Source organism: Triplophysa rosa, linkage group LG16 (assembly GCF_024868665.1).
Source record: "Triplophysa rosa linkage group LG16, Trosa_1v2, whole genome shotgun sequence".
Taxonomy (NCBI): domain Eukaryota; kingdom Metazoa; phylum Chordata; class Actinopteri; order Cypriniformes; family Nemacheilidae; genus Triplophysa; species Triplophysa rosa.
The window spans coordinates 2,934,161-2,960,222 of NC_079905.1; the positions used below are offsets into that span (position 1 = coordinate 2,934,161).

General features: G+C 38.2%; 1 protein-coding gene across 1 annotated transcript in view; it reads right to left on the reverse strand.

Annotated features, from left to right (window-relative positions):
- Nucleotides 1-2,890: 2,890 nt before the first annotated feature.
- Nucleotides 2,891-26,062, reverse strand: part of stx1b (syntaxin 1B) — a 40,050-nt gene continuing 16,878 nt past the window's right edge. The window contains exons 2-10 of the mRNA XM_057354590.1: nt 24,782-24,856; nt 22,857-22,956; nt 13,385-13,459; nt 12,133-12,206; nt 11,020-11,128; nt 10,059-10,132; nt 9,690-9,827; nt 9,297-9,407; nt 2,891-7,766 (exon numbers count right to left, since the gene is read on the reverse strand). Of these exons, the coding sequence (XP_057210573.1) occupies nt 7,686-7,766; nt 9,297-9,407; nt 9,690-9,827; nt 10,059-10,132; nt 11,020-11,128; nt 12,133-12,206; nt 13,385-13,459; nt 22,857-22,956; nt 24,782-24,856 (837 nt within the window). The 3' untranslated portion in view covers nt 2,891-7,685. The remainder of the gene's footprint in view (nt 7,767-9,296; nt 9,408-9,689; nt 9,828-10,058; nt 10,133-11,019; nt 11,129-12,132; nt 12,207-13,384; nt 13,460-22,856; nt 22,957-24,781; nt 24,857-26,062) is intronic.

A 26,062-nucleotide genomic window follows, 5' to 3' on the forward strand; every position in this document is an offset into this window, starting at 1 on the left:
CTAGATGATGTACAACGTCTTGCAGACAAATTTTCGCTAACGACAAGATCAAACAAGAGAAAGGATACAAAATCTTCGTTGAACAGTACCTGTTTGATTATGAAGGTAAGTGTTTTGTTTTCTTTTTGTGTTAGCGAAGGTGCTAGCATAAGTACTTGAATACGTGTTCTGTCAGTTTTTTTCACTGTTGTTAAATTCCAGCGCGACGGCAAAACGGAAGTTCTTCTTCTTCTTCTTCTTCTTGTTTGTTGCAAGACGGATGTTATGATACACTACTTTGCAAAAAGGCGGAAGTTAAGTGACGTCATTGTGAAAAGGGCGTATTGAAGATTCTCCGTATACCGCATCCTTAGATGGTGAGACCTCCGGAGGACCACAGCTTAAATCTTAAGCCTCTAGTGTGGACTTTACGTTCTCATTTAAGAAAGAACTTACGAATGGCTGGTGCAACTCTTCCCTGATATTTTTTCCGAGGACATTTGTGAAGATTCCTCATACTGACTAAAACGCTATAATTTGTCTGCTATAATTCTATTCTTTAACCAAAAGAAAGCATTGTTCAACAAATAGACTGAAAATTAACATTTAAATCAGAAATACACGTCCAAAACTGCGTTGACCCTCGTGGAGTAGGCCTATGTGAGGTAAAATTATATTTTGGGCTGTTCCTCATCAAAGATATCCTATGAATAAAGAAATAAACGGTCGTTTGTGATTTGCGAAAAACATATTTCACAAGTTCGTGTACACTATGGAAATATGTGGATTTCTGTATTGCATTTTGATTCTTTTTTTATTGCAATGGCTAAATATCTCGTGAATGACCATGCAAATTTGAATAACGACCATTTAGTGTGGTCACGTTTACGAATATCTTTACGAGACTTTATTTTAAAATGTACAGTCTGATGAATTCACAAGACCTTTTCCTGTATGTTGATTTTTGGTTTGTAGAAAAAGTTAGGTCAGAATTGATTTGAGGTCCATAAGTGTCCACTAGATGGTGAAAGATGTAAGAACTTACCTTCAGATGTATCAATTTGCCTATTGCTCTGAACACATACAGTTACATGCTACCGAGTAAAGATGTTTGTCACGAATTTCATTTCATTTGCATTTTCAATTTCATTTCAAAGAATTGAATGAGAATGCAGTATTTGTGGCTACAACTCCAGCTGAGGTAAGAAATGTCCGATGCCATTTCCACTTAAGCTTTTTGAAGCTTGGGTCCACAATGGGTGTCCCATGTTTTTAGCATCAAGAACCAAATGTAGTTAACAGAAACAGCTCTTTGTGTTTTAATATTGTATTCGTTCAGTTTTCTCTCGTCTCTTTACACAAATCAACCATGGTTTTATTTTAGTGAGGCAACCATGTTTCTGTGGTGTGTTGATTAATCTGTGGTTTCCATATCTATGGTTTGACCATTTTTTATTTATTTGTAGTAAAACTATGATTCATTTTTGTAAAGGGTAAGTTCAGGTATTTTACGAATTTAGAGTTATAACACTAAATTAAACAGAGAATAAATGAAATGGATATAATAGAGGTGTGTACAAATGCATCATTCAGGGGGATAACAGCTATAAATATAATTAATGCATTTATTGGTTAGGTCCGTTAAAAGAAATGGCATTTTAAGAGGTAATATAAAAATAAACTCAACACAATGGATTAAGACATAAAGCTTGTAGTTCAAACCGAGCACAGCTGCTGAAATATTTTGAAGCGAACATTTACAGCCTGTTGCTTAGCAACTGGAAAACCAGCCCTTTATACCTGCCAAGTTTGGGAAGATTTTACTGGAAGGACTAAATTAATTCATTTAGAGTAACGCTAAGCACTTTTGGTCTCCAAAGACATTGGCTGGTTTAATCAATAACAGTGATTGACCAAACCAGAATAACTTGATCAGTGGTCTTGGTTGAATGTCCAATGCGTTACAGTGGATAGCACTACTGATGGAATGAGCTTTGTAAATAAGATTTGAGTTGTAATTTCATGTCCTGATTCAGACGTGATCCCTGTGGTTTACCAGATGTGGAAAGATTCTAGATGTATCCACATCAGGTATGTATATTAGAAGGATGCAGATCATATCTTGCATTGGCATTCTAAATAATGATCAAACTCACCTTATTCATTTTTTTGCCCATGTCAGATGGTCAGTTCTGGAACCATGAAATATTTTACTCAGAAAGTTGGCAAAAGGTCTGAATCCAGGATGGTGATGCTAGGAAGCAAAACAATCAATAAAAAAACAACAATCTGGGCTTGATTAGATTTCTTATATCATGGAGCCCTTTAGCAAAACATAAGTATGTAGATTGCAAATTGATTTAAATGGAGATGATTTATGAGCTTTCGTGATGAACGTGTTCCTTCAAATGAAGGCACAAACTTGCTGTTTCAGAAAGCCATTGAATTTGTAATCCATTGCATTAGCAACAAAAAAGTTTCACGCTTTTCTTTTATTGACGTCCTCACCCCAAATCATTCTCTATGAGTATTTCAGAAACGCGACAAGAAAGAGGAAAAGTATGGAAGACCACTACAGCAGTTACACTGGACAATCGTTTTTCTTTATTTTTTGTTTCAGTTCATAATATCTGTTTGTTGGGGTTTTTCTTTTTTCATTTTCATTTCAACTTAAAATTTTGACACACTTATAAAAGACAGCATCTGCATAGAGTTCTCATCTTAAAGATCCATGGAGAAAAGAGGGAGAGAGGTTGTGAGAGAAGGTAGGAAGATAGCAAAGGTTTAAGAGAGGAGAGGGCTACTGGTACGCCACACTAACCAAACAGAACATCAAACAGTTTTACAAGAGAGGGGGATAGAGGGACAATTAAGTTGTTTGTTTGTTTGTATCTTTTTCCTTTTTTTACAATACAGTACACACATACACACACAGAAAATAAAAGACAGAAGTTGCAATTCCAGTCAAAGTTGCAGAAATCGATTTAATTTCTTCCTTCCCATCCTTGGTGCCCATCCCATTGTGGTTTAGGGGCAAGGAGACGTTTGGCAACACATAAAGCCACGGCTGGAACTGACTGTAGTTTTCCTAGGTTCCCACAACGATATTGACGTCAGTGCTTTCGTATGGACGTGTGAGAAAGCCCTTTTCTTTGTATTGCACAGATGAGCATTTTATTCTGCTTGCTTTATTTATCATTCAGTCTGTTCATCATCTGCCAAGCATTTGAACATGATAGCTTTTGAATTTCAAACAGGGTGCAAGGTTTTCCAAGTTATGTACATCTTTAACCGGCACGACTGCCAAAGTAACACGTAATCCCGCCAATAATTTGTTCTACATCTGACGATGCGGTTGACCTCTGCAAGGGTGGTAAACGCGAGAAAGTTGAGCGTTTAAGGTTTCCGGAAGCTACAGATGTGACGTGTGACCTGTAGACCTACTGTATCGACAGTGCACATGGAGGGAAGCACTTTCCTCAGAGTTGAACCGCTAGCGGCTCTCCGAGTTAACATTGTATTGAATCGGATGGTAAAGCGTTGTTCCACTGTTGCGTTATACACACTGACATCATCGGAAACGAAGCGAGCGAGCGAGCGTACATACTTGCGGTCAACAGTAAAGACCTGTGTGACCAGGGCAAAGAAAAATCAATCAACCTCACAACTTTGACAGGAACTATTTTAGTAGTTTTATACATGGACATGCAAGTCATTTTTTCTCTCATTGAAATATTTACAATAATTACAAGACAAAGATTCAGTTCAGATTGACAAAATCGCGAGCATTCAATATTACTACTAATATAACACAACTTCTCGGGATTCTTTAAATCATGGTAGTTATATAATTCATCACATTTGATAACGGTAGAATTCAATTATGTCATCCATATCCAGTCAGCAAGTGGTTACTGCGTCTTCCTTTAATTTTAATATAATATTCATCACAACGCTGCAGGTCATCATGTGACCGCGCCGATGATCATTTTGCCGTAATCACAGTTTGAGCACCATCTCTACAAACCGTATCCTCATCCTAAATCTAACACTGAAACAAGAATACTGGTATAAAGTTTAATGGGAATATACATCAAAGGAATGACACAAAATGCTTGAAATTAAGGAGGTTTTGTGGGTGGGGCTGTCGGGCCAATCACGATCGCAGGTTTCGGCTGTTCGCTTACGTCAGCCAAGGAGCAGGAAAACAACACAAATGTGTTTGAAGGTTCGGTCAGCACAGCGGCAGATTGAACAAATGACGCGACCTGCGGCGATGAGGTGCTCGACAACCCCAACCAAAAAGACTGTTATGCAGTTAAGCTCTAAAAGGTACATCGTTTTCATAATCAGTTTGTAATTTTCACCCATTTACAAAATGCCTTCTCAATGTGCTGTGTTATGCTAATGCTGTCTGGTCGTTTCAGTGTCCGTGTGACAAACATCCAAAACAGTGTGGAACAAAAATCAACGTTAGACAACTAAGAAAACGTTCTTCCAGATCTGTGCCCATGTTATTATACAATTTTTATTTCAACGTTTTTAACCAGAGCTGATCTAATGTCTACGTCTAATGTATTGCCAGCACAGAGGCAGAAATAAAAGTGTGGGGGGAAAATGACAATATATAGAGCATCATTCGTGGGGAAAAGAAAAACAAAACAACATACACACAAACTTTGAACATAGCTGGGAAACATTTGTTTTGTACGTAGCTGTTTTTGGAGAAAGTGCTTTAAAACGAACAAGCTTGTGTAGTACACAATATACAGGTATTCTTGAAAACGGAAAAACAAAGAAACAAAACCTTCATGAGAACCTTGTAGTTTGAATGGTGTGGAATTAAAAACGACGCGCACGCAAAGACTTACGGGCGGAGAGGACTACACAATACAGTCGACTGTACCATTGTGCTCTGTACTCGCATAACGCTTTGGCTTTTAAATCTTATTACTTTTCTCAACATTTGAATGAAGTCGCACAAAACCGGGACTCTGTAGCTGCAACCCATAGAGCAGCAAACCAGAGGAGCCCCTACGCCGACACTGCTTAGGGCTTTAAGAGCAGACGAGCACACACACACAACCGCACGCACGCACAAAAACGCTCATGCACACTATACAGCAACGCGCGTTTAAAAAAGGAAAAATGGCGAGGCAACAGGGGCACACACACTTGGCCTTTGAGTTGCACAATTCGACACCGCAGCACACGACTCACGATAAACAATAGTCTTTACGAAATAATTCACATATCGTCACCAGTTAAGCACGACAGTCAAGTTGGGTAAACATTGGGGTAATGGTGAAACGAATCAAAAATGAAGGAAAAACGATTTTACCCGGAGCGTTTCCAGAGGGCGAGGATGGGGGGAAAAGTGCATCACTTTGCACTAATGGGGAACGAAATACCCACATTTTGTATTCGTGTGCACACCCACAGCTTTCATGGGGACTGCGGTAAAACTCCAGCATCATCAGGGTCCTGATGACATGGGTGGCAAAACTATTACATCGTGTTAATCCCCCCATCCAACCCTTCAAAAGTAAGAATAAAGAAATGAACGTTAACAAACCGAAGAAAAAAAAATGTGGCGGCGTAAGACATTGTTTTCTTTGATTGTAAAGTGCACACATGATAGAGAGCCATGCAAACTAACAAGGAGAAAGTTGCATGCGTTAACAAATAAGGGCCTTCCAGCTATATCTTCTACTAAAAACAACACCGACATACATATTTACCTCATTTTACCATACATGTAAGTGATTTGACACTCAATACACAGAAGTTTCAAAGAAAACATGCTGGACATTACTGAAATGAGTAAAGCAAAATAGTTCCTCTGCCTCAGGCTTTGTAAAAAGTGTACAGTATACGTCCCCAATTCATTCCTGTTCCCCACTACTTTGCTTTGGGTCGGAAAGAGGGTGTGGGGGGCTCTTGTTTTTATATATATATATATATATATATATATATAGGCTATATTTTCAGTGAAAAGCAGTACATGGAAAATTAAGTCAATATTGGAAAAAGGAGTGCACTTTTTTTAATTTACACGCTGTTTAACGATGAGGAAAAACGGGCTTTCTAAGCGCATAATCTTCTCGGTGTTGTCTGAGACTTATCAAGCGAAGAGGGATTGCGAATATGTATCAACAAACAGAAAACAGAGCTAAAGTTTGGTTTGGAATTTTAGCCCTTGAATTTAAAACAAGCGGAACGCATTTAACCAAGCTTGCACTTTCAGTCTCGACAACTAAAAAGAAAGAAATGCAACAAATCGATCCAGCTGTTTGATTTGTGTCTTTGGACGAAAAAAATCTAAGCTAGTTCTGTCTTGAAATCTCGAGGTGCTAGCATGGACGTTGTTTAATATAAAATTTGTCATATTTAGCCACTGCATAATAGGTGTTTCAATTAGGTCCTTAGCTTGACAAACCTTACAACAATTTACTTCAACTGAATATTGTCTGCACTGAGCCCCATGATTTTTAGATATGTAGAATTTAACGTGGCGACCTCTGTCTTGTTCCAGTAAATGTTTCATTTTATGAGTCTCTTCCTTAACTAGCACCAAGGTGACAACATCAAGCAAAATCCTTCAAAACCAAAATTGTCCAGTTCCAACTTTTCGTCTATACGATAATATAAATAAATATCTATATGAAGCAAATAAACTTGTAAATAATATACCTCAGCAGAACTAACCATTTTCCAAAAGAAAATATTTAGGCTGAGCATTGCTTCAAGTATTGACATTAAATTATCTTTTTTAGATCCTTCTGTAGTTCCTCTATCATGATTTAACTCAAAAATCAGGGGCACTTTTCGCTATCAAAACTGCATAGTGCACAATGCCGCCCTACCGAACCCAGTGTAGCTCACTAAATGCGTAACAATGTGGCGACATTAAAACCAAAAATGTCAGTTTCTTCACTGCCAACTATCAACAGTACAGTAAATGACGTTGGTGGCAAAGCCACAAAGAAAGACTCTTATGTACAAACTTAGTGATGTCACTTCCTCTCACTATAATTAAATAATGTGTGCTTCTTAGATCATGTTTTTTTTCTTTGCTTGTTTTCGGTTGCCCACAATAAAACTATAAAGAAATGTAGCTGTGAGGTTGACGCATTTAAACTAGAGCAGTCCAACGTCGCCAGGTGGTAACGTTCGGTAATCAGTTAACTAATAACGTGACAATGAGAGATTTCGTTTGAACGTAAGCGATCACTCGTAACTTCTGACTATGACTACTGTCTATAACATCTATGCAGTCAGTAGGTTAGTATTCGTAATGCGTTTATGGTTTGCCAAACACCATGTTCTGCTGGAACGTAAAACAATTTAGCAGTTGCTGGCACTGTCCTGGATGCACCCCAAAAATAAAAGCAACGCTAAAAAAATAAGAAATTAAAACGAAAGTTGATTTTATTCCTTTATAGGTAGTAACCCATGTGCTGCTTTTATGTTCAATACATTTACATGTACAGTTTGTAAATATTATGTTTATTTGAACCCACTTTTGTATATATTTAAATCAGCTAGTACGTAACATCTCCTTTGTTTATTTTGTTTTCGATTGTATGATTTTGAATATCCGTTTTTTAACCCTACCCAACCCCCGTTTTATGACAGTTTCCTCATTTCGTGTTTAAGTGGAGAAAGCACTCAGCTCTCCAAGTTTTCTTCTCTCGTCGTGTCGTTTAGAAGCCCAGGGTTCCTCCAATAGTGGATGCCAAAACCACTCCCAAAATTACACAGCAGATGATGATCATGATCTTCTTCTACAGAGGGTCAAGCAAAAAAGATGTAAGCAAACAAAATGACACGCTTTTCATTCTAAAGCTTTTCAGACTAAAGCTGTCGTATTATTTTGACATTTCTGAATATTTCACCAGCGGTTCACTCTAGGCATACTACTGTAACTGGAAAGACTTTTTTCATTAAAGTCAATGGAAATCATAGAAGCAGGTGGCAAACCACCAAGAGTCTGCGGTCTTTGGAGCACCGCTGCAATGGCAGTTAGCCAGAAACGTCCAAAACTGCAGCGAAAGAGCTGCATGCAGACAGCATCTGTTTAAGAACCTGCTGGGTGTCTCACACTCAAAATCATGAACTCCTGGCCGATCTGAACCCTAAATGCACTTCTCTGGTGTCATGTTTAACACTACTTCTCGCTTGCATGATTATAAGGTCAAAAGCTCACTGTAGCTGTTTTAAGTCATTATAAAAATGTGCAAAACATATAAATGTATAAAGCGAAAAACAGGGTTGTGTGTTGTACTTTAACCCAGAGCCATTTTTACAAAACTAAAAAATGCTGCTTTACCCAGAGTTTAAAGAGGGCTTAATCCTGAGACGGTATGTTAGATTTCATGACATCATTTAGGTTAAGTTAAATATGAATATTGAGGGATCATTGCAAAACGCTCATCTTTTGTTAGGTTTCACTACAGAAATATTTGATTCGAAAGTGAATGTTTGGCCATCATTTACTCACCCTTGAATTGTTTCAGCTCTGCATGACTCTTTCACACAATGTTTAAAAGCAGCCTTGGTCACCGTTTAAGTTTACAACATTTTATACACTGAAACTGAATGGGTACTGAGAACTAGGGCTGCACAATAAAACGCACCTCCCATTCAAAAATGCGATTATCAATGTGCATATCGCGGTTTTAAATCGCGAAAGCTACGGCTATGTTTTCATGCGCAGCTTATTGGTGAAGCACGGCTGAAATCTGTGCGAGTTTGAGCCGCTTATAACGTGCATTTGAAAAAGCAAAACCCGTCAAGCATCATCATTATAAATACCTGAGAAGGCTTGAAAAACAGTGATAGAACGATCCCCAAAAGCATTTCACGGAAGCATTACGTGTGGTGCTGTACTTCTGTTGTTTGGAGTGTATGTGGAGTTTCTGCACGAGAGCGCCCTCTGGCATTCAGGTGCAGCAGGACTGAACTGTACTTCACTGAAGAACTGCGCAAAAAAAACGTTGTAAATCGCCTTATCGCGTGCGGTTTTTCAACGATTTATCGTGCAGCCCTACTGAGAACTAACATCTCCTTTTGTGTTTTGTGTTTCGAGTCATACAGGCTTGAATAAACATGAGGGTTAGTAAATCATGGCAAAACTGTCATTTTTAAAGTAAATGTTTTTGAGAGTTTTGACATGATCCCTAAGCGAACTATCCCTTTAAATTTGATATATGATAACAGCTTATCACTAAGCTCTTCAGAAAGACACTAAGGACATGAATCCTTGTACATGAAAGATGTCAGGTGTAACAGCTGAGAGGGACGTCATGTTTTACCTTGCGTGCCTGACTCTGGTATTTGACAGCCTTCTTGGTGTCTGAAACTGCTCTCTCTACATAGTCCACAGAGTGTTCCACGTTATACTCGATTCTGTCAATCATTTCTCCCTGAAAATGACAACAAAACAAGTACTTTAATATCAACATAAGCAAACGCTGCAGATGGAAACCCAACCGTGGCAGATCCTTGAGTTATCACCGCTATGCCCTTGAGCAAGACACCTATTTACTCAACATGAAGCCATTGTAGAGCAATGTCACCTCACCTACACAATTTCCATTGTCCTTGGTCACGTGGACAAACTCTGCGTCTTTGTGTCTTGTTGAATTTAAATTGCACACTAAGTAGGCTGTAACATAGAGGACTTGCGTCACAAGAGTGAGTTTTACCTGACTCTCCACCAGCATGGCCATATCCACAAACATGTCGTGCAGCTCACGAATGCTGTTCTCCAACTTGATGATCTCAGTGTGTCGGGTCTCAATCTCGTTTAGTGCCTGCTTGGTCATCTGAGAGTCCATCTTGATCTGTTCAACAGAGAATTTCGCTTGTTTTACTGGTATTAACATACATTTGCACAGACAGTTATTAGACAAAAAACACACTTAGGTTCACACTTAGAAAGCCATACTTTTACAAAATAATTGTATTATGAGCACAATTAAAACATCAAAAGCAATGAATGGTTTCTACGTAGTTGACGTTGAGAATTAAGTACTTTTAGTGATTCAGCTTTAAATATAAAATGTTGAACGTACATCATCGGTAAAGATGGCCAGCTTCCCGCTCTCCAGCATATCCTCCAGCTCCTCATTGGTGGTCGTTCTGCCAGCTAATTAAAGAATAAGAAACACACAATGTTTTTATTGTGTTTTTTAATCTACCTGGATCATTCTTTGAAACAGATGCCTTTTCCAGTTAGGTAAGATAATATCTAAAGTACATTTAAACTGAATATGTTGGGATATTACGCCTTAAGAAATGTAACAGGGTTGAAAACTTTACTGCTTATATTATTTGACAAATACAGCCACAGCAAACATTAAAAAGCCACTCGTTTTCCCTTTCAAGAGCATGTCTGCATGTGTTGTTGCAATTTCAGTCTGTTGAATTGGAAAACAAACCACGGGAATGACGTACAGCCACCCAACAGCAATATGAAAGATACATGAAAGTTGTCCGCCTTATTCCATAATATATTGAACTGATCCTAAAATCAATGTAAAACATTAGTATTGTGTTGTTGAAACATGAATATGACCTTGTTTTCTTTTAAGTATTCAAAATATATTAAAAAAACGCATCTCCTGTTTCAATTTTCTGCAAACAAATGCAAATAAACCAATACTTTAATTTGGAATTTGGGAAAGATATTGTCACTAGTTCATAAAATAAAACAAAAATTATGACTTCAACACATCTATAAATAGTAAATTAAGAGGAAATAACATTGGAGTGGTTTGGATTTTTCCATAGCTGTATTTCAGTAACAGGGTTGACACAACATACTAAAGGCACACAACTTCAAGTCCATGAAATCAAACATTATGTCAACTAAATGTCAGTTTTAGAAAAAACAGCTATTGGTGGTTTAAGTGGTTTCTCCACACATGTATGTGAAAGACACAAATGGCTCTGGTTTTTCAGTAATGTGGAGGTGGTTATTAGCCTGATGCGCGTGGGTGTACATGTGTCTAGATTCGTGCTCGGAGGACTCACTAATTTCCAGTTGTCTCTGAATGCGGTCCTTGCAGCGGTCCCTGTATTTGGACTGCGTGGTGTTGTACTCTGTCATCACTTCCACAAACTTGCGTGACAGCGTGGAATGCTGTGGAACAGAGGTGGAGATGTGGAGGGTAGAAAGGTTAGAGACGTAGGAATGTTGGGAGTTTTGGGGGGGAATCCAGGTCGTGAGTATACTCGCTGCCGGTAGGCAGGTTGGTTTGATGGTATCGTGGGCTAAGTGTGACCGCTGTGAAAACGGGCTGATTTTACTGCAGTTTTAGAGATGACCGCACGTGTTCTCGTTGTAAACAGCAGATGGCGCTACGGAGGGGGTTTCACAAAGTTCCTCAGCGGGAGGGCAGAGGTCACAGGAAGTGTGTCTCTCTCTGCTTCTCACAAAATACATTAAACATGACCCCAGAAGTTAAGAAAACCCTCAAAGTCACAGATGAGATCTCTTTAACATCTCAATTATGTCTCCCAGACATTAAATGGAAGGCAAATGGAAAACGTCGCTCTCCTCCGTCTCCGATATTTCTCCTAAGAAAAAGACCCAGAAATCTCACAAATGTATCCATTAGAGTTTCAGGAGAGATCTCAACAATGTCACAAACTGAGCTCAGATTTGCAATCAAAAGCCAATATTATTTAAGATCTCAATATGAACTCATCTCAAATCTCATCTCCTAAGCAGTTTCAAAAGAAACACCCGAGACCATGTTTATACTGCAAAGAAACATGACTGAGAACTTCACGAGCTATGAAAGAGCAATAACATTCTCCTCGGGTTAATCGCTAAGGATTTGGTTAACATGAGGGGTTTGTTTTAACCGGCTTCAGAATTTGTATTGATTTGCTCAATGTTGTCTAAATTTTTGAGAAACATTTTCAGATACTAAGTAAAATAAGTCACAAAGTGCAGTAGGAAGTATAATATCACAGTATGAGTTTCACGTTGTTAAAATCAGAGTTAAAAACAAAATTGATTGTTTCAAGAACATATGCGCACAATATGTACGAACAATATTATTATCGGTAGGTGAATAGAAATAATGTTTTGACGGGTGACATGAGAGACATTCCGTTTGATTTTTTTCTTTTACATACCTGTGTCTTACGGATTCGCAAATCTGCAGACGATCTGTTCAAACCTTCCTCCTGCTCGATACTTTGTTCGATTGCTGAGGAATCGGAAAAAAAAACACTCAATAAAATAAATTGTTACATACAAGCAAATATAGCCTTACATTATTCCGTTTTATTCATGTCTATGTACATAATCTGAATCATATAGCAGCTGTCTCGCTCTGGTTACCCGGTTACAACAGTTACAGAGGTTTCACAGCAACTAGCCGATGATTAAATTCACAGTAACTGGTTGACAAACAAGCTATCGGATAAAACGGTCCTGAAGTAATAACAAGACTCTTAATCTCTAAAGGACGATGTATCTCCGTGTCCACTTTGAGGCACAATAGGATTCTCACTTCATTTAGTTCAGATGGAGCTGTGTACGCCATCACTGGCTACATCTGTAAGCGTCTAGATGACAAACAAATGTAGGACGGGACTTGAGTTTATCCTTTGGGAATTTTCAGAATGTGAAATGCCTAAAACAGGTGGTTGGATTGGAAAGCTATTATGTTGATGAAAGATTACAAACACAAACTTTTTTCTTTGGAATAACGTGCACATTCACAGCGTATTAATACTGGGAACATTTATTAAGAAAGTAAAACCCATGCTGTCCTGTCAGATCTCTTCTGACGTACACTAGGCAAAACATCACATTAATAATTAAAAGGACATATCGTGGAAAATATTTCCCTGCTCTTCCAAAATAAAAGTTTTATGCACCATGTAGTCATGCTGTAATGTTCCCTACGAAAGGCCCATCCACTGTCCATATAAAACATTTATTGAAACCATTAATGTAGGATTAATCCACAAAAATGGGGGTATGAAACATTTTCTTTCTCAAGAGCGTTCGATTGGACAAAATGTTTTTTTGTTCATTTTGCCAACTTTTAAGAGTACATAAAGACCTCACATAGGCCCAGATTTACTAAACAGGGCAAAATAGCGCAAGAGTGCAATTTAAACAAAAAACGCAGATGGGAGAGGAACTGAACAGGCGCATTCCCGTAATGACCAACACAATCTACCAAGAGCAGCGCAAATTAGTAGAGGTTTTTTTGGCCGATAAATAAAGCCGCAAACAGCAGTACAATGATAAGCGCAAACTTTAGTAAATCACATTGCGTGTTTCATTTCAATTCTCTTTGCGTCTGAAGAGGATCTCCTACAAAGGCATATGCAATAAAGTCAAGCGCTGATTTTCACTGCGTGTTTTTAGTACCTTTTAATTTAGAGCGCACTTTATTGGCTGTCTTCTTGATGTCAGCTGTGAGGTCCTCCAACTCCTGCTTGGTCTCTGTTAAAATACAACGAAAATACAAAAAGAACGGGTTTAAATATATACAATTTTAAGTTTTAAATGCAATTGAGCAACATTATATATTATATTATGTCATGTGACCCATTACATTTTTGTACGTAATTAACGTATGCTAAATGAACTTGACAGACGCACTGCTATGATTCAGATATTAACCGCGCATACAAACCTGTTGTCTAATGTGCAATTATAAAACGTGTTTCGTTCTATAGCTTTACACTGGAATGAGTTTGTTTGTGATTGCGGAAAACCCTGTTATTGATGGGTAGCTGCGTTTTGCTGTGTACCAGACACTGTATCATTTTTAAAGGCTTTAACCTTTAAAAATATCGCAGCTCATGTAATGTTGTCGCGAGTGTTGTGTGGTTGAACTGTGGATGTGTGTCCGGACTGCAGGCTGCAGTCATGTGTTGATTGATAGCCGCTGCAGTGGCGTTCTCTCTCTCTCTCTCTCTCTCTCTCTCTCTCTGGACTCCACCTCAGCCCTCCCACACACTCCACCTTCCTATGACTAATCCAATGCCTCGCTACTTTTATTTCTCCAGCCACAAAAGCTGCATTTTCCTTTTCTACAATGTTAACATCAGTATCGCTTTCTCTCTCTCTCTCTCTCTGGACTCCACCTCAGCCCTCCCACACACTCCACCTTCCTATGACTAATCCAATGCCTCGCTACTTTTATTTCTCCAGCCACAAAAGCTGCATTTTCCTTTTCTACAATGTTAACATCAGTATCGCTTTATGATTGGGCAGGAAAAAAATTTGGCTAATGTATTAGTCTTGACTTCATGTTAAAGAGATAGTAAATTCAATTCATTGGAAATATCTGTATTACTAACACAAAAGAAGATATTCTGAAGAATGTCAGTAAACAAACAACACTGAACCTCATTGCCCTCCATGGTATGAACACAAAAGCACATTTCTCAAAATATCTTCTTTTGTGTTCTGCAGCAGAAAGAAAAGTTTTGAATGACATAAATGATGGCAGAAAGTGTAGTTTTTGGGCATTGCTAGGTTTGTATTGCATATTCACACCTCTTTACAGTCACATACAAGGTTTAGGAAAACTGAAAAAAATACAATCACAAAACAGGGTTTAATAATATAAGGGTTTTATGATAGGATATAAGGGATGGGTAATATTGTTTTCTGTCTATACATTTACCAGATCATTCCTTGATGTTTTCATGATTAAAAAGAAATGTCATTTTAAGGATGAAAACGTTCAAATGCACATTACGAAATGCTTCATAAAGTGTTTACAAAGCTGCATTACCCTGTTATCAGTTTAGTCACTCGTGTCTGTTAAAATGCTGTAGTCAGGGTGTGGCCAGTTCGTCTGTCAATCGATTCAACAAAAGTGTAATGTATCTTCTGTCACTGAGTTAACATCATAATATTTGCACACTGTTGTCCTTACGGCCACATAAATGCGCTCCGGCTCTTTCCTGCTTTGTGGACACAAGCCATTGTCTCATGTCAGCTTTTTTTCGCTCGTGGTCCAGAGATCGATTTTACCTACAAGGATGTTTCTTGTCACACCCACAATTGTAGATGACTTTAATAGCTCTCTTACATCGTTCTCTTTTGTATTTTTTTAACCAGCTGCCACTATAATAGTACATATAAATCTACACCTGAGAGGACTCTGCAAAACATTTCAGGTCCAGAACGCGATATTATTTGGCCTGATGTTTAAGCAATACACATGTAAATTAATACAAACTAACTGTACTTAAAAACAGCAGAAACACCCATAGAAAACAAACATACAGAACCGCCCAGATTCTCACCCATCCCTGAGGAATAGGAGAACAGAAATGCAGGTCATTTGTACGTGCCAGCGTCACACCCCCCCAGGGCAGCGTAAGAAACCTTGGAGGCAGGAGTTCAGTGGATGCTATCATTTGGATGGGTAATTTAGTCATTTAAGATGATTGGGTGAAATGTTTTAATGAACTACATCAAAGAGGTGGCCATTAGTCACCCGCAGAGCCAACAGAGGTCACGTTTCTTGCTCAAGGTCACAATTTCAGTCATTAGAATAGGGATGGACTGCAAGATTCACAAGCTTGGCCTTTCGCTAATATTTTAGCAAGCTGGCTTTGTCACATCTATTATTCTGTGTTTTATATAGTGTAAATATAATGATATCAGTTTATATACAGTTTCATATATCAATACATATCATATAATGCAATTGCAAATGTACAAAACTAAAATTTTGTTTCATAAAATGGATGTAAATAAATGAAAAAGTTTGGATGTATTTTTTTGTTACATCATAATTCCTATAGTTCCCTTTGTTTAGTTTCTAAATTGTGTTAAGTTTAGTATATATATATATATATATATATATATGTGTGTGTGTGTGTATAACATATAAGTTTACTGTTATATTCTATGGGAAAATAAATAAAATGATGGAGATCTTGTGTTGCTCTAAATGCTTTAGATTAAGAGATGACCCTGAAACTGAAATGTTACTGAGATTACAATAATGCTGTATCACTTGAGAGCGATGGGGGACTGCGTTCTTGGTTAAGGATCTAAGCAGCTAACGCAAAGTTTGCCAGTTCCAAATACAGATGACTCATGAACTTGCAAGTAACTGAGATTTTATCCCTGACACTGTCCTCTTGAGCAAACCACACACTGTGGATAAAAGGCATTTACTAAATGACATCACATCACAGCGTCTGTCTTTTTCTTTATGTATTAAACCTGTGACTGGAGGCTTTCAGAAGAAAATAAAGAGGAACGGTCCTTGCAAACAAACCTTAAAGATGTCCATACACATTATGCAATGTGAATAAAAATACAAGCTCAATAAAACACAGGGACACAGGGTCTACACACGAACACGACTGGAGGAGGATGATGCTAAGAGGAGAACCGTAGAAAGCTAGAGGATATTTCGAAAGAAAATCATTTGCATGTCATTCCAGATTTCTTTATGCCGTGAGAAACAAAAGGATCTTAGGCAGAATGTCTGAGCATTCTGTTTTCATTACAAGGACTGTGGAGAGGGATTTGAAGTTTCAATTGTGTATTTGATGTTTTTGTAGCGTGGTACAGAACGTGCGATGCAGAATGCTCAAGTAGGGTTGGGCCGATAGACGATGCCACCACCGATGGCTGATAGACATCACGATGGAGATTCCAACAATTGTTTCACTTTCATCACGTGACGCTCGCTGCTCTGTGCTGCAGGCTGGAAATCGCGTTGGAAACAAATATGAACAAAACCTCACACTGTACAGATCAGACTAGCCTGACTTTTCAACTGTGAAGCTCGCGCTGCATAAAGAGGATGCGCAGTTTGCGCAGACCCGCCTGACTTTATAACTGTCTAAAGAAGACGCGTGTCTGCGCAGCTCGCGTTGTATAAAGAAGACGCGCCTCACTTTATAACTCTTTTATTGAATATAACATCAGAATAACAGAGGAGCTCATGCTGTATAAAGAGGATGCGCAGTTTGCGCAGACCTGCCTGACTTTATAACTGTCTAAAGAAGATGCGTGTCTGCGCAGCTCGCGTTGTATAAAGAAGATGCGCCTCACTTTATAACTCTTTTGTTGAATATAACATCAGAATAACAGAGGAGCTCGTGCTGTATAAAGAGGATGCGCAGTTTGCGCAGACCTGCCTGACTTTATAACTGTCTAAAGAAGAGACGTGTCTGCGCAGCTCGCGTTGTACGGTATATAGCCGACGCGCCTCACTTTATAACTCTTTTATTGAATATAACATCAGAATAACAGGAGCTCGTGCTGTATGAAGAGGATGCGCTGTTTGGCGCAGACCTGCCTGACTTTATAACTGTCTAAAGAAGACGCGTGTCTGCGCAGCTTGCGTTGTATAAAGAAGACGCGCCTCACTTTATAACTCTTTTGTTGAATATAACATCAGAATAACAGAGGAGCTCGTGCTGTATAAAGAGGATGCGCAGTTTGCGCAGACCTGCCTGACTTTATAACTGTCTAAAGAAGAGACGTGTCTGCGCAGCTCGCGTTGTACGGTATATAGCCGACGCGCCTCACTTTATAACTCTTTTATTGAATATAACATCAGAATAACAGGAGCTCGTGCTGTATGAAGAGGATGCGCTGTTTGGCGCAGACCTGCCTGACTTTATAACTGTCTAAAGAAGACGCGTGTCTGCGCAGCTCGCGTTGTATAAAGAAGACGCGCCTCACTTTATAACTCTTTTGTTGAATATAACATCAGAATAACAGAGGAGCTCGTGCTGTATAAAGAGGATGCGCAGTTTGCGCAGACCTGCCTGACTTTATAACTGTCTAAAGAAGAGACGTGTCTGCGCAGCTCGCGTTGTACGGTATATAGCCGACGCGCCTCACTTTATAACTCTTTTATTGAATATAACATCAGAATAACAGGAGCTCGTGCTGTATGAAGAGGATGCGCTGTTTGGCGCAGACCTGCCTGACTTTATAACTGTCTAAAGAAGACGCGTGTCTGCGCAGCTTGCGTTGTATAAAGAAGACGCGCCTCACTTTATAACTCTTTTGTTGAATATAACATCAGAATAACAATACAATCTAGCCTCACTTTATAACTGTGAAGCTCGTGCTGGGCAGGTGACACACCTGAATTTATAACTGCACAGCTCCCGCTGTATAAAGAAGATGTGTCTCTGCGCAGCTCGTGCCACACGCGCCTCACTTAATAACGCTGCAGGGCGATGTGATCTTACATTGCAATGTTTCACTGTAGCCATCGTCCGATGCCAATTTAGTAGACATCGCCCAACCCTATGCTCAAGTTATATGGAATATTTTTACTATCTGTGGTGCTTCCTTGTCCTTTTACAGTTATATACAGTAAATCATCACAGCAGCTCAGACATTTTGCTTCACTTTGTGTTTCACAGATTAAAAAAGGTTTTGGAACAATGATGGAACGAAGCTTTTCTTTATTATTCCTTTAAGAGTTCTCCTCTCTGCACCTGGCTCACAATGTCAGACAGACACTCAACTTCACGGGCTTCCTTAGGCGATTCCTTCATGCTGCATGAAAACAGACAGGAGAAGCAAAAGAAAGAAAAACAGAAAGAAATGATGCACAAGCATGCAACAGAAAAACAAAACATGCATTGCAGGAAGAACATGTAGTCAGATGCACTAGATTTATTCAGAAGACATTGTGTATTAAAGATTCATCCGCAGCTGAGTCATCCGTAGGCTGTGGATGTCTTGAACTAATCAGGGCCGGTCTGAGGGCACATTGAGGGCCTTCATGCAAAAAATGAAATATCAGCATTGTAATAGTTTTGGCCAGCACAGAAATAGACTACAGAAAAATACAGCTTCTTGAACTTTTCAGTAATGTATTTCTGTGTTTCCCAAAGTTGAAACAATAAGATACAATTCAAGCAATACATATTCTTCTGTATAACCCCTCTAAATGGACTCAAACAAGTTATTTCTAAAAAACAATAGAATAAAAGGCACATTAATAATAAGGATGCATGTGATGAAACTAATGTAACTTCGAGAGAGTCTGAAGCGTTTTCTACACAATGGTATGTCTGCTCTTGTTTTTCATGCTAGTGGGAGCTAAGAACTGCATTTAGTGCTTTTAAAGTAAAGTGTCATGTTCTCGATGTGGATTGTGGGATTGACAATGGCGTGAAGAATTTGTGAGCAGATGGAGATGGACAGTGAACCTTTCTCGCTAATGAAACCGCAAGTGTGCTGCAGGTGTGACAGAGAATGTAATTCAATCCAGTTACGATTAAATGCAGTGAATATAGAGCTGACCATTTCAAAATCGTTTTCGTTTTTTTAATTTAGCTATTTACAGGTATGTGTTTAGGTAAAATGATCATTTTTGTTTCATTCTGTGAACTAGTAATAATATTCCTCTCAAATTTCAAATAAAATATTGTTTCTATTTGCATTTATTTGCAGAAAGTGAAAACTGGAGAAACAGGCGAAAATAACCGAAAAGATGCTTTCAGACTTTAAATGCTGCAAAAAAGTTCATATTCACTTTTAAGCAATACAACAGTCATATTTCTACATGTATTTAGGTCATTTTTTGTGATAACCTGGATTTAATCAGTTTTCATGTGTCATGCTGTCCGTCTTTCACATTGCTGTTGGATGACTTTATTTCGCTCCTGAGGTTTGATTTTGTTGAAATTCAACAGACACTGGACAGGAATGACATCTGAAAGAATTCGGAATGGTCTCTTTATTTTTTCTGTGGCTGTATTTTTGGGTCATTAAAGGGTACACAGATTGTTTACCTTTTTGTAAGTTCCTTTGGATAAAAGCGTAAATGAGAAAATGTCAATGTAATCTTCATTGTTACCTCACATACGCCTGTTTGGGAACCGCTGATCTGTTTTATAACTTGGACTCATTCTTAACCTGTGAACGTCACAATCACATTAAGAGAAAACTGTCTTGGATTGCACAATCCCGGAAAAAGTTGCACGCGGCTCACAGCATGTCTCTGCTAAGATGAAATATATTTTCAAAATGAAATAACAACGGCATCACTTTTTAACGTTTTGCATTCCAATTCATATCAACGTGTAAATGTTTAAGTAGCCTAATGGAAATCACCAAGAGTTTGGGTTTTAGAATGACCTCGCACATTAGTCCGAGAGAATACAGTAATAATGAAATACGCTCTTGCTGTAATTGAAGAGTGTTGCTGGGGAAGGATGAGGTAAGCAGGATTTTTTAGGAGCTAGTGAAACAGGCGTTGTAGATGGAGTGTGGGTTGGTGCACTATGAGTCGTGTGGGTTTGATGTAACACACACTTGGAGCGATGTGGCGGCGATGCCTCTCGTAGAGTGGGTGGCACAAATGCAAGGTATTGAAGAAATGCTCGAATAGGTTTTCATCAAGCACGCTCGTATATCTTACCACAGGACTGCAGTAAAGTCATAGAGCTCGTGCAGGCCAAAAAGTGATAAACAGGTTCTGGAATTTACACCCCTGACATCATTTCTGCATTGTCACTGCGTGTGAGCTAAACCTTTTTTAATCCATTTGAATATAGGCCTATATTGTAAATGTAAATTCTGTTGTCATTTACTCACTCTTATGTCATTTTACTCTAAGATGCATGACTTTCTTCTGTAGATCACAAAAAATGTGGATAAATGACACCAGAAATAGTATTTTTCATTTTATACTATATTAGTATAATAAAGTGTATATAGTATAAAAAGACATGATCAGTATTTCCATTATATTGCTTTCTGTGCAGTCGCTTGTGATCTTGCCTTGAGTTGTGCATACATTATGAATTCATGTATGAGTTTCTGGTTGCTTTACACATGAATTCGGATGAATGGATGGAACTTGGAGGGAGATATGGGGGAGGTAAAACATTATTTGTGCATTTAAGTACCAGACGAGATCTCACTGATGAGGCATCACATACGCTCATCTTACGTACTTCACTCTATAGAAATATGTCTATATTTTTCCCATCGGTTAGACCTTAGATGGACAGCAGAGCTACTCAGGAAAAACATATTTTGGATAATAATTAAATATTCTTTAGCAAATATGAATGGCTCGGCGGACCCTCAACACAATAATGTGGCAGGAATCTAATATATTCCAGCTAGCATAAATGATATTACTCCCATTCTCAATGGAATAACATGTCAGATATATCGGTGGTGGTTTTTAACAGGATTCTAGAGGCAGTTTTTTCATTTCGTTCACACGAAAGAAGCACGGATGCTTGTTCGTAGATGTTCAGCATAGATACAAAGCGCGGTGAATGGTGATTGGTTAAACTCACTTTCATCAGGGTTAGGTGCTGCTAGAATGGCACTGTGCTGCTTCTTCACCTGTTCTACATCCTCTGACAGCTTTTCAATACAGCCGCGGATCTCCTCCACCTGTCAGAGAAACATGATTCAAAATGTGGTTGACATGGTTCAGATCTGTAATATTCATTCCTAATGTGCAAAGTACATTTAAATGCAACTAGAAACAAAACAATGACATTTTATTTTAAACATTAGGCTAAAATGTGCTCATCTGGATAGAATTATCTCGCTAACATTTTAATGTATATTCAATTCCTTATTTTTATTTCTATGTATTTATTTTTTCTTTCTAATGCCGAGGTCAGACTTAACTTTGAGCATGCGAAATTCGTTCGGACGGTGGTACGAAAATGGGCGGGAGCGATTCCTCCATTTTTTTATTTCTGTACTGAGACGTTTTGATCTATCGGTCTCATGCACTCACGTGACGCAAATTTGCAGGTCAGAGTTCACCAAACTTGAACTTTGCAGCGAATTGCGAAATATCTTCGGATGGGCTTGCGTTTCCGGTCTGACGCATTCGCATGCGTATGAATGGAAGTCAATGGACCACTCCAAATTTATTTTCAGTTTTTCTGAATTTATATGTGAGTCAAAGACGGTAAGATGNTGCTCGAATAGGTTTTCATCAAGCACGCTCGTATATCTTACCACAGGACTGCAGTAAAGTCATAGAGCTCGTGCAGGCCAAAAAGTGATAAACAGGTTCTGGAATTTACACCCCTGACATCATTTCTGCATTGTCACTGCGTGTGAGCTAAACCTTTTTTAATCCATTTGAATATAGGCCTATATTGTAAATGTAAATTCTGTTGTCATTTACTCACTCTTATGTCATTTTACTCTAAGATGCATGACTTTCTTCTGTAGATCACAAAAAATGTGGATAAATGACACCAGAAATAGTATTTTTCATTTTATACTATATTAGTATAATAAAGTGTATATAGTATAAAAAGACATGATCAGTATTTCCATTATATTGCTTTCTGTGCAGTCGCTTGTGATCTTGCCTTGAGTTGTGCATACATTATGAATTCATGTATGAGTTTCTGGTTGCTTTACACATGAATTCGGATGAATGGATGGAACTTGGAGGGAGATATGGGGGAGGTAAAACATTATTTGTGCATTTAAGTACCAGACGAGATCTCACTGATGAGGCATCACATACGCTCATCTTACGTACTTCACTCTATAGAAATATGTCTATATTTTTCCCATCGGTTAGACCTTAGATGGACAGCAGAGCTACTCAGGAAAAACATATTTTGGATAATAATTAAATATTCTTTAGCAAATATGAATGGCTCGGCGGACCCTCAACACAATAATGTGGCAGGAATCTAATATATTCCAGCTAGCATAAATGATATTACTCCCATTCTCAATGGAATAACATGTCAGATATATCGGTGGTGGGTTTTAACAGGATTCTAGAGGCAGTTTTTTCATTTCGTTCACACGGAAGAAGCACGGATGCTTGTTCGTAGACGTTCAGCATAGATACAAAGCGCGGTGAATGGTGATTGGTTAAACTCACTTTCATCAGGGTTAGGTGCTGCTAGAATGGCACTGTGCTGCTTCTTCACCTGTTCTACATCCTCTGACAGCTTTTCAATACAGCCGCGGATCTCCTCCACCTGTCAGAGAAACATGATTCAAAATGTGGTTGACATGGTTCAGATCTGTAATATTCATTCCTAATGTGCAAAGTACATTTAAATGCAACTAGAAACAAAACAATGACATTTTATTTTAAACATTAGGCTAAAATGTGCTCATCTGGATAGAATTATCTCGCTAACATTTTAATGTATATTCAATTCCTTATTTTTATTTCTATGTATTTATTTTTTCTTTCTAATGCCGAGGTCAGACTTAACTTTGAGCATGCGAAATTCGTTCGGACGGTGGTACGAAAATGGGCGGGAGCGATTCCTCCATTTTTTTATTTCTGTACTGAGAGGTCACGCTGTGACGTTTTGATCTATCGGTCTCATGCACTCACGTGACGCAAATTTGCAGGTCAGAGTTCACCAAACTTGAACTTTGCAGCGAATTGCGAAATATCTTCGGATGGGCTTGCGTTTCCGGTCTGACGCATTCGCATGCGTATGAATGGAAGTCAATGGAACGAAAAGTCAAGTGTGACCGCGGCTTGTTTCGTGTGTTAGTTATACAGCCTAAAAACAATTGAGACCACTCCAAAATTATTTTCAGTTTTTCTGAATTTATATGTGAGTCAAAGACGGTAAGATGTCCCCATCAAAAGAAATGTACAGAAGTGATTTTGTGTCCATAGAAAGCACATTACATATAAGTAAAATGTCTACTTTATGGTTTCAACTAAATTTTTGGAGAATAAAATGTCAAAATTGGGTTGAAATAATGTTACATTGTCATTCAGTGTAACACAGTATTTATGTACAAATTCAAACAACATGCTTATTCTAACATGTACATGTTAAAATATATAAAAGAATAAGGGAGCATATTACATTTTATTGTGCTTTAAATCAGTTAAAAATTCTCAATTGACAAATGGGCAAAACCTAGGATAGTGGCAAATTTAAAAAGATGTAAAATTACAACTAATTAGCATTTGGGGTCTTTTATGTCATAAATTGATTTTTGTTGTAAACATGCCTGACAAGATTGTTACACTGAATGACAATTTAGTGGGTGTCTTCAGTAAATCAGGGAAAAATGTATGATATTTATTTTTTGCTCAGAAAAACAAAAACACAATTAAATTAAATTAAACAGAAAACGTTTTCATTTTTTTAACAACAACAATTTAAAGCATTATTACACTTATCTATGTGTATGTTTAGGTAAAATTATAATTTTTGTTCTCTTCTGTGAACCACTGTCAACTGTATTTCTATTTGCATTTATTGTCAGAAAACAAAAACTGTACAAACTAGTCAAAGTAACAAAAAAGATGCAATGTTTTTCGATATTGCATATTACAGTTAAAACAAGTTCATACTCATTTTTAAAAACAATATGTTTACATGTATTATTAAGAAGAACTGGGATGGACACTAGAGTCGTCTCTTATTTTTGAATATTCTGAAATGTACAAATCACAGATTCAAGGATCTGTCGCATATTTAACAGATTGTTTGATTTAAGCTGAAAATGTTATCATCAGTTTGGGATGGGCACCAGTACTCGGACGCGACAGCGACGATCGATGATGAAAACGATGATCGTTTGGGTCTATAAATACATTTTTTAAATACAATTATTTTCTTTACAATTATAAACATGACAGTATCGGTTTTCAATCCATTTGTCCATCAAACTGTGCCACAAGACATTTTTAAACAATCTCCCTAAAAAAATGTTTTTATCGTTTGATCATGCCTCGGGCATCGGTGCCAGCGGTGCCCACTCAAAACAACAGGTGCGTGACGCCCATGGCTGCATCCTCTGACATTTACTCAAGGTTAATCTTACCTGTTCAAAAAATTCATCCATAAAGTGATCTCGGTCAACATGAACGACTTCTTCATCATCATCACTGTCCTTAGCCTGTAAAAAAACAACATCAGTTAAGACTGTGATGTCAAAGCAAATTTCGTTTCTCTTAAAGATTATAATACGGCTTCCTGGAATACTTGATTCTGATTGGCCCATCTGATATTTCTCAATGACTCTTAACACATCTTCGGAGACCGTTCACATGAGCTTCTTTACTGGGCATAGTAAATGTTTCACGTAATAAAATAACTAATGAAATATTTAATCCCAAATCAATATTTTGTGTGCAATAATTTTCTTAAGTGGTAGGTAGGCAAGTAATAAGAGGGATAATGTACATTCAGACGGTCGTTATCGCAAAAACAACCCCTTCAGGGTGATACGAGACCCCTCCGCTCCACGTGAACGCAGCGGTATTAATGGTTCAGCCCATGTGTATGAATGATAAAGAAATAATAGAGCAGAAACACTTGATATGAGCACACCACTTTCTCATATAGAGTAAAGTAGGGCGAATGCAAATCAAATGTTTTCAAATGAGCAGAGAGTGGCACATTTAAAACATAATTTGCTTGTATTGGGCTGAGAATTGGGGATAGCTGGAGGCCTTTCTCAGATTAGCTGTACGGCCGATCTACACTGGACGGAACAGGAAGACGTATCTCCGGCACATCTAGCCTTAAAGACCATACCCCTTTCCCCCCTTTCCAAAGTCCTGCTCATCTCCAGGGAATCAATATAGCCTCCCGTTTTAGCCGGACTGCTTCCCACCCAATAAAGTGGCCTATATAATGGAGGAAACATGCATTGAACTGACAGACGGGAGATTGATCTGGAATCTTCACATTTACTGGAATGCTAGTATGGAATTACAGTGAAAATTCAGTTCACCGTAGTGGGAATGTTCGTGGAAAATCTGGCGAGATTACAATTCACTGCAAATGTAGGGATATTGATTTTGCTTATAAAATGAGAAGTGATGTTTTGAGTCGCTATTTTTATGAACACCTCAAACAGGCTTTTGATATCTATTGAACTGTGATAAAAAATATATAGAGCGAGCAGGGTGCAGATATTACACTTGTACAGACAATGTTAACACCTGAAAAGGAAATGTCTTCTTACACGGTTTTACATGCATGCGATTTCCAACCCAAAGGAAATCTAACAGAGGTTCCTCTTTCATAGCATTTGATGTGTTTCATATAAGTATCAACTTAGTCTCAATTGTTTCTCCCCTAGGGATACTTTACTTTC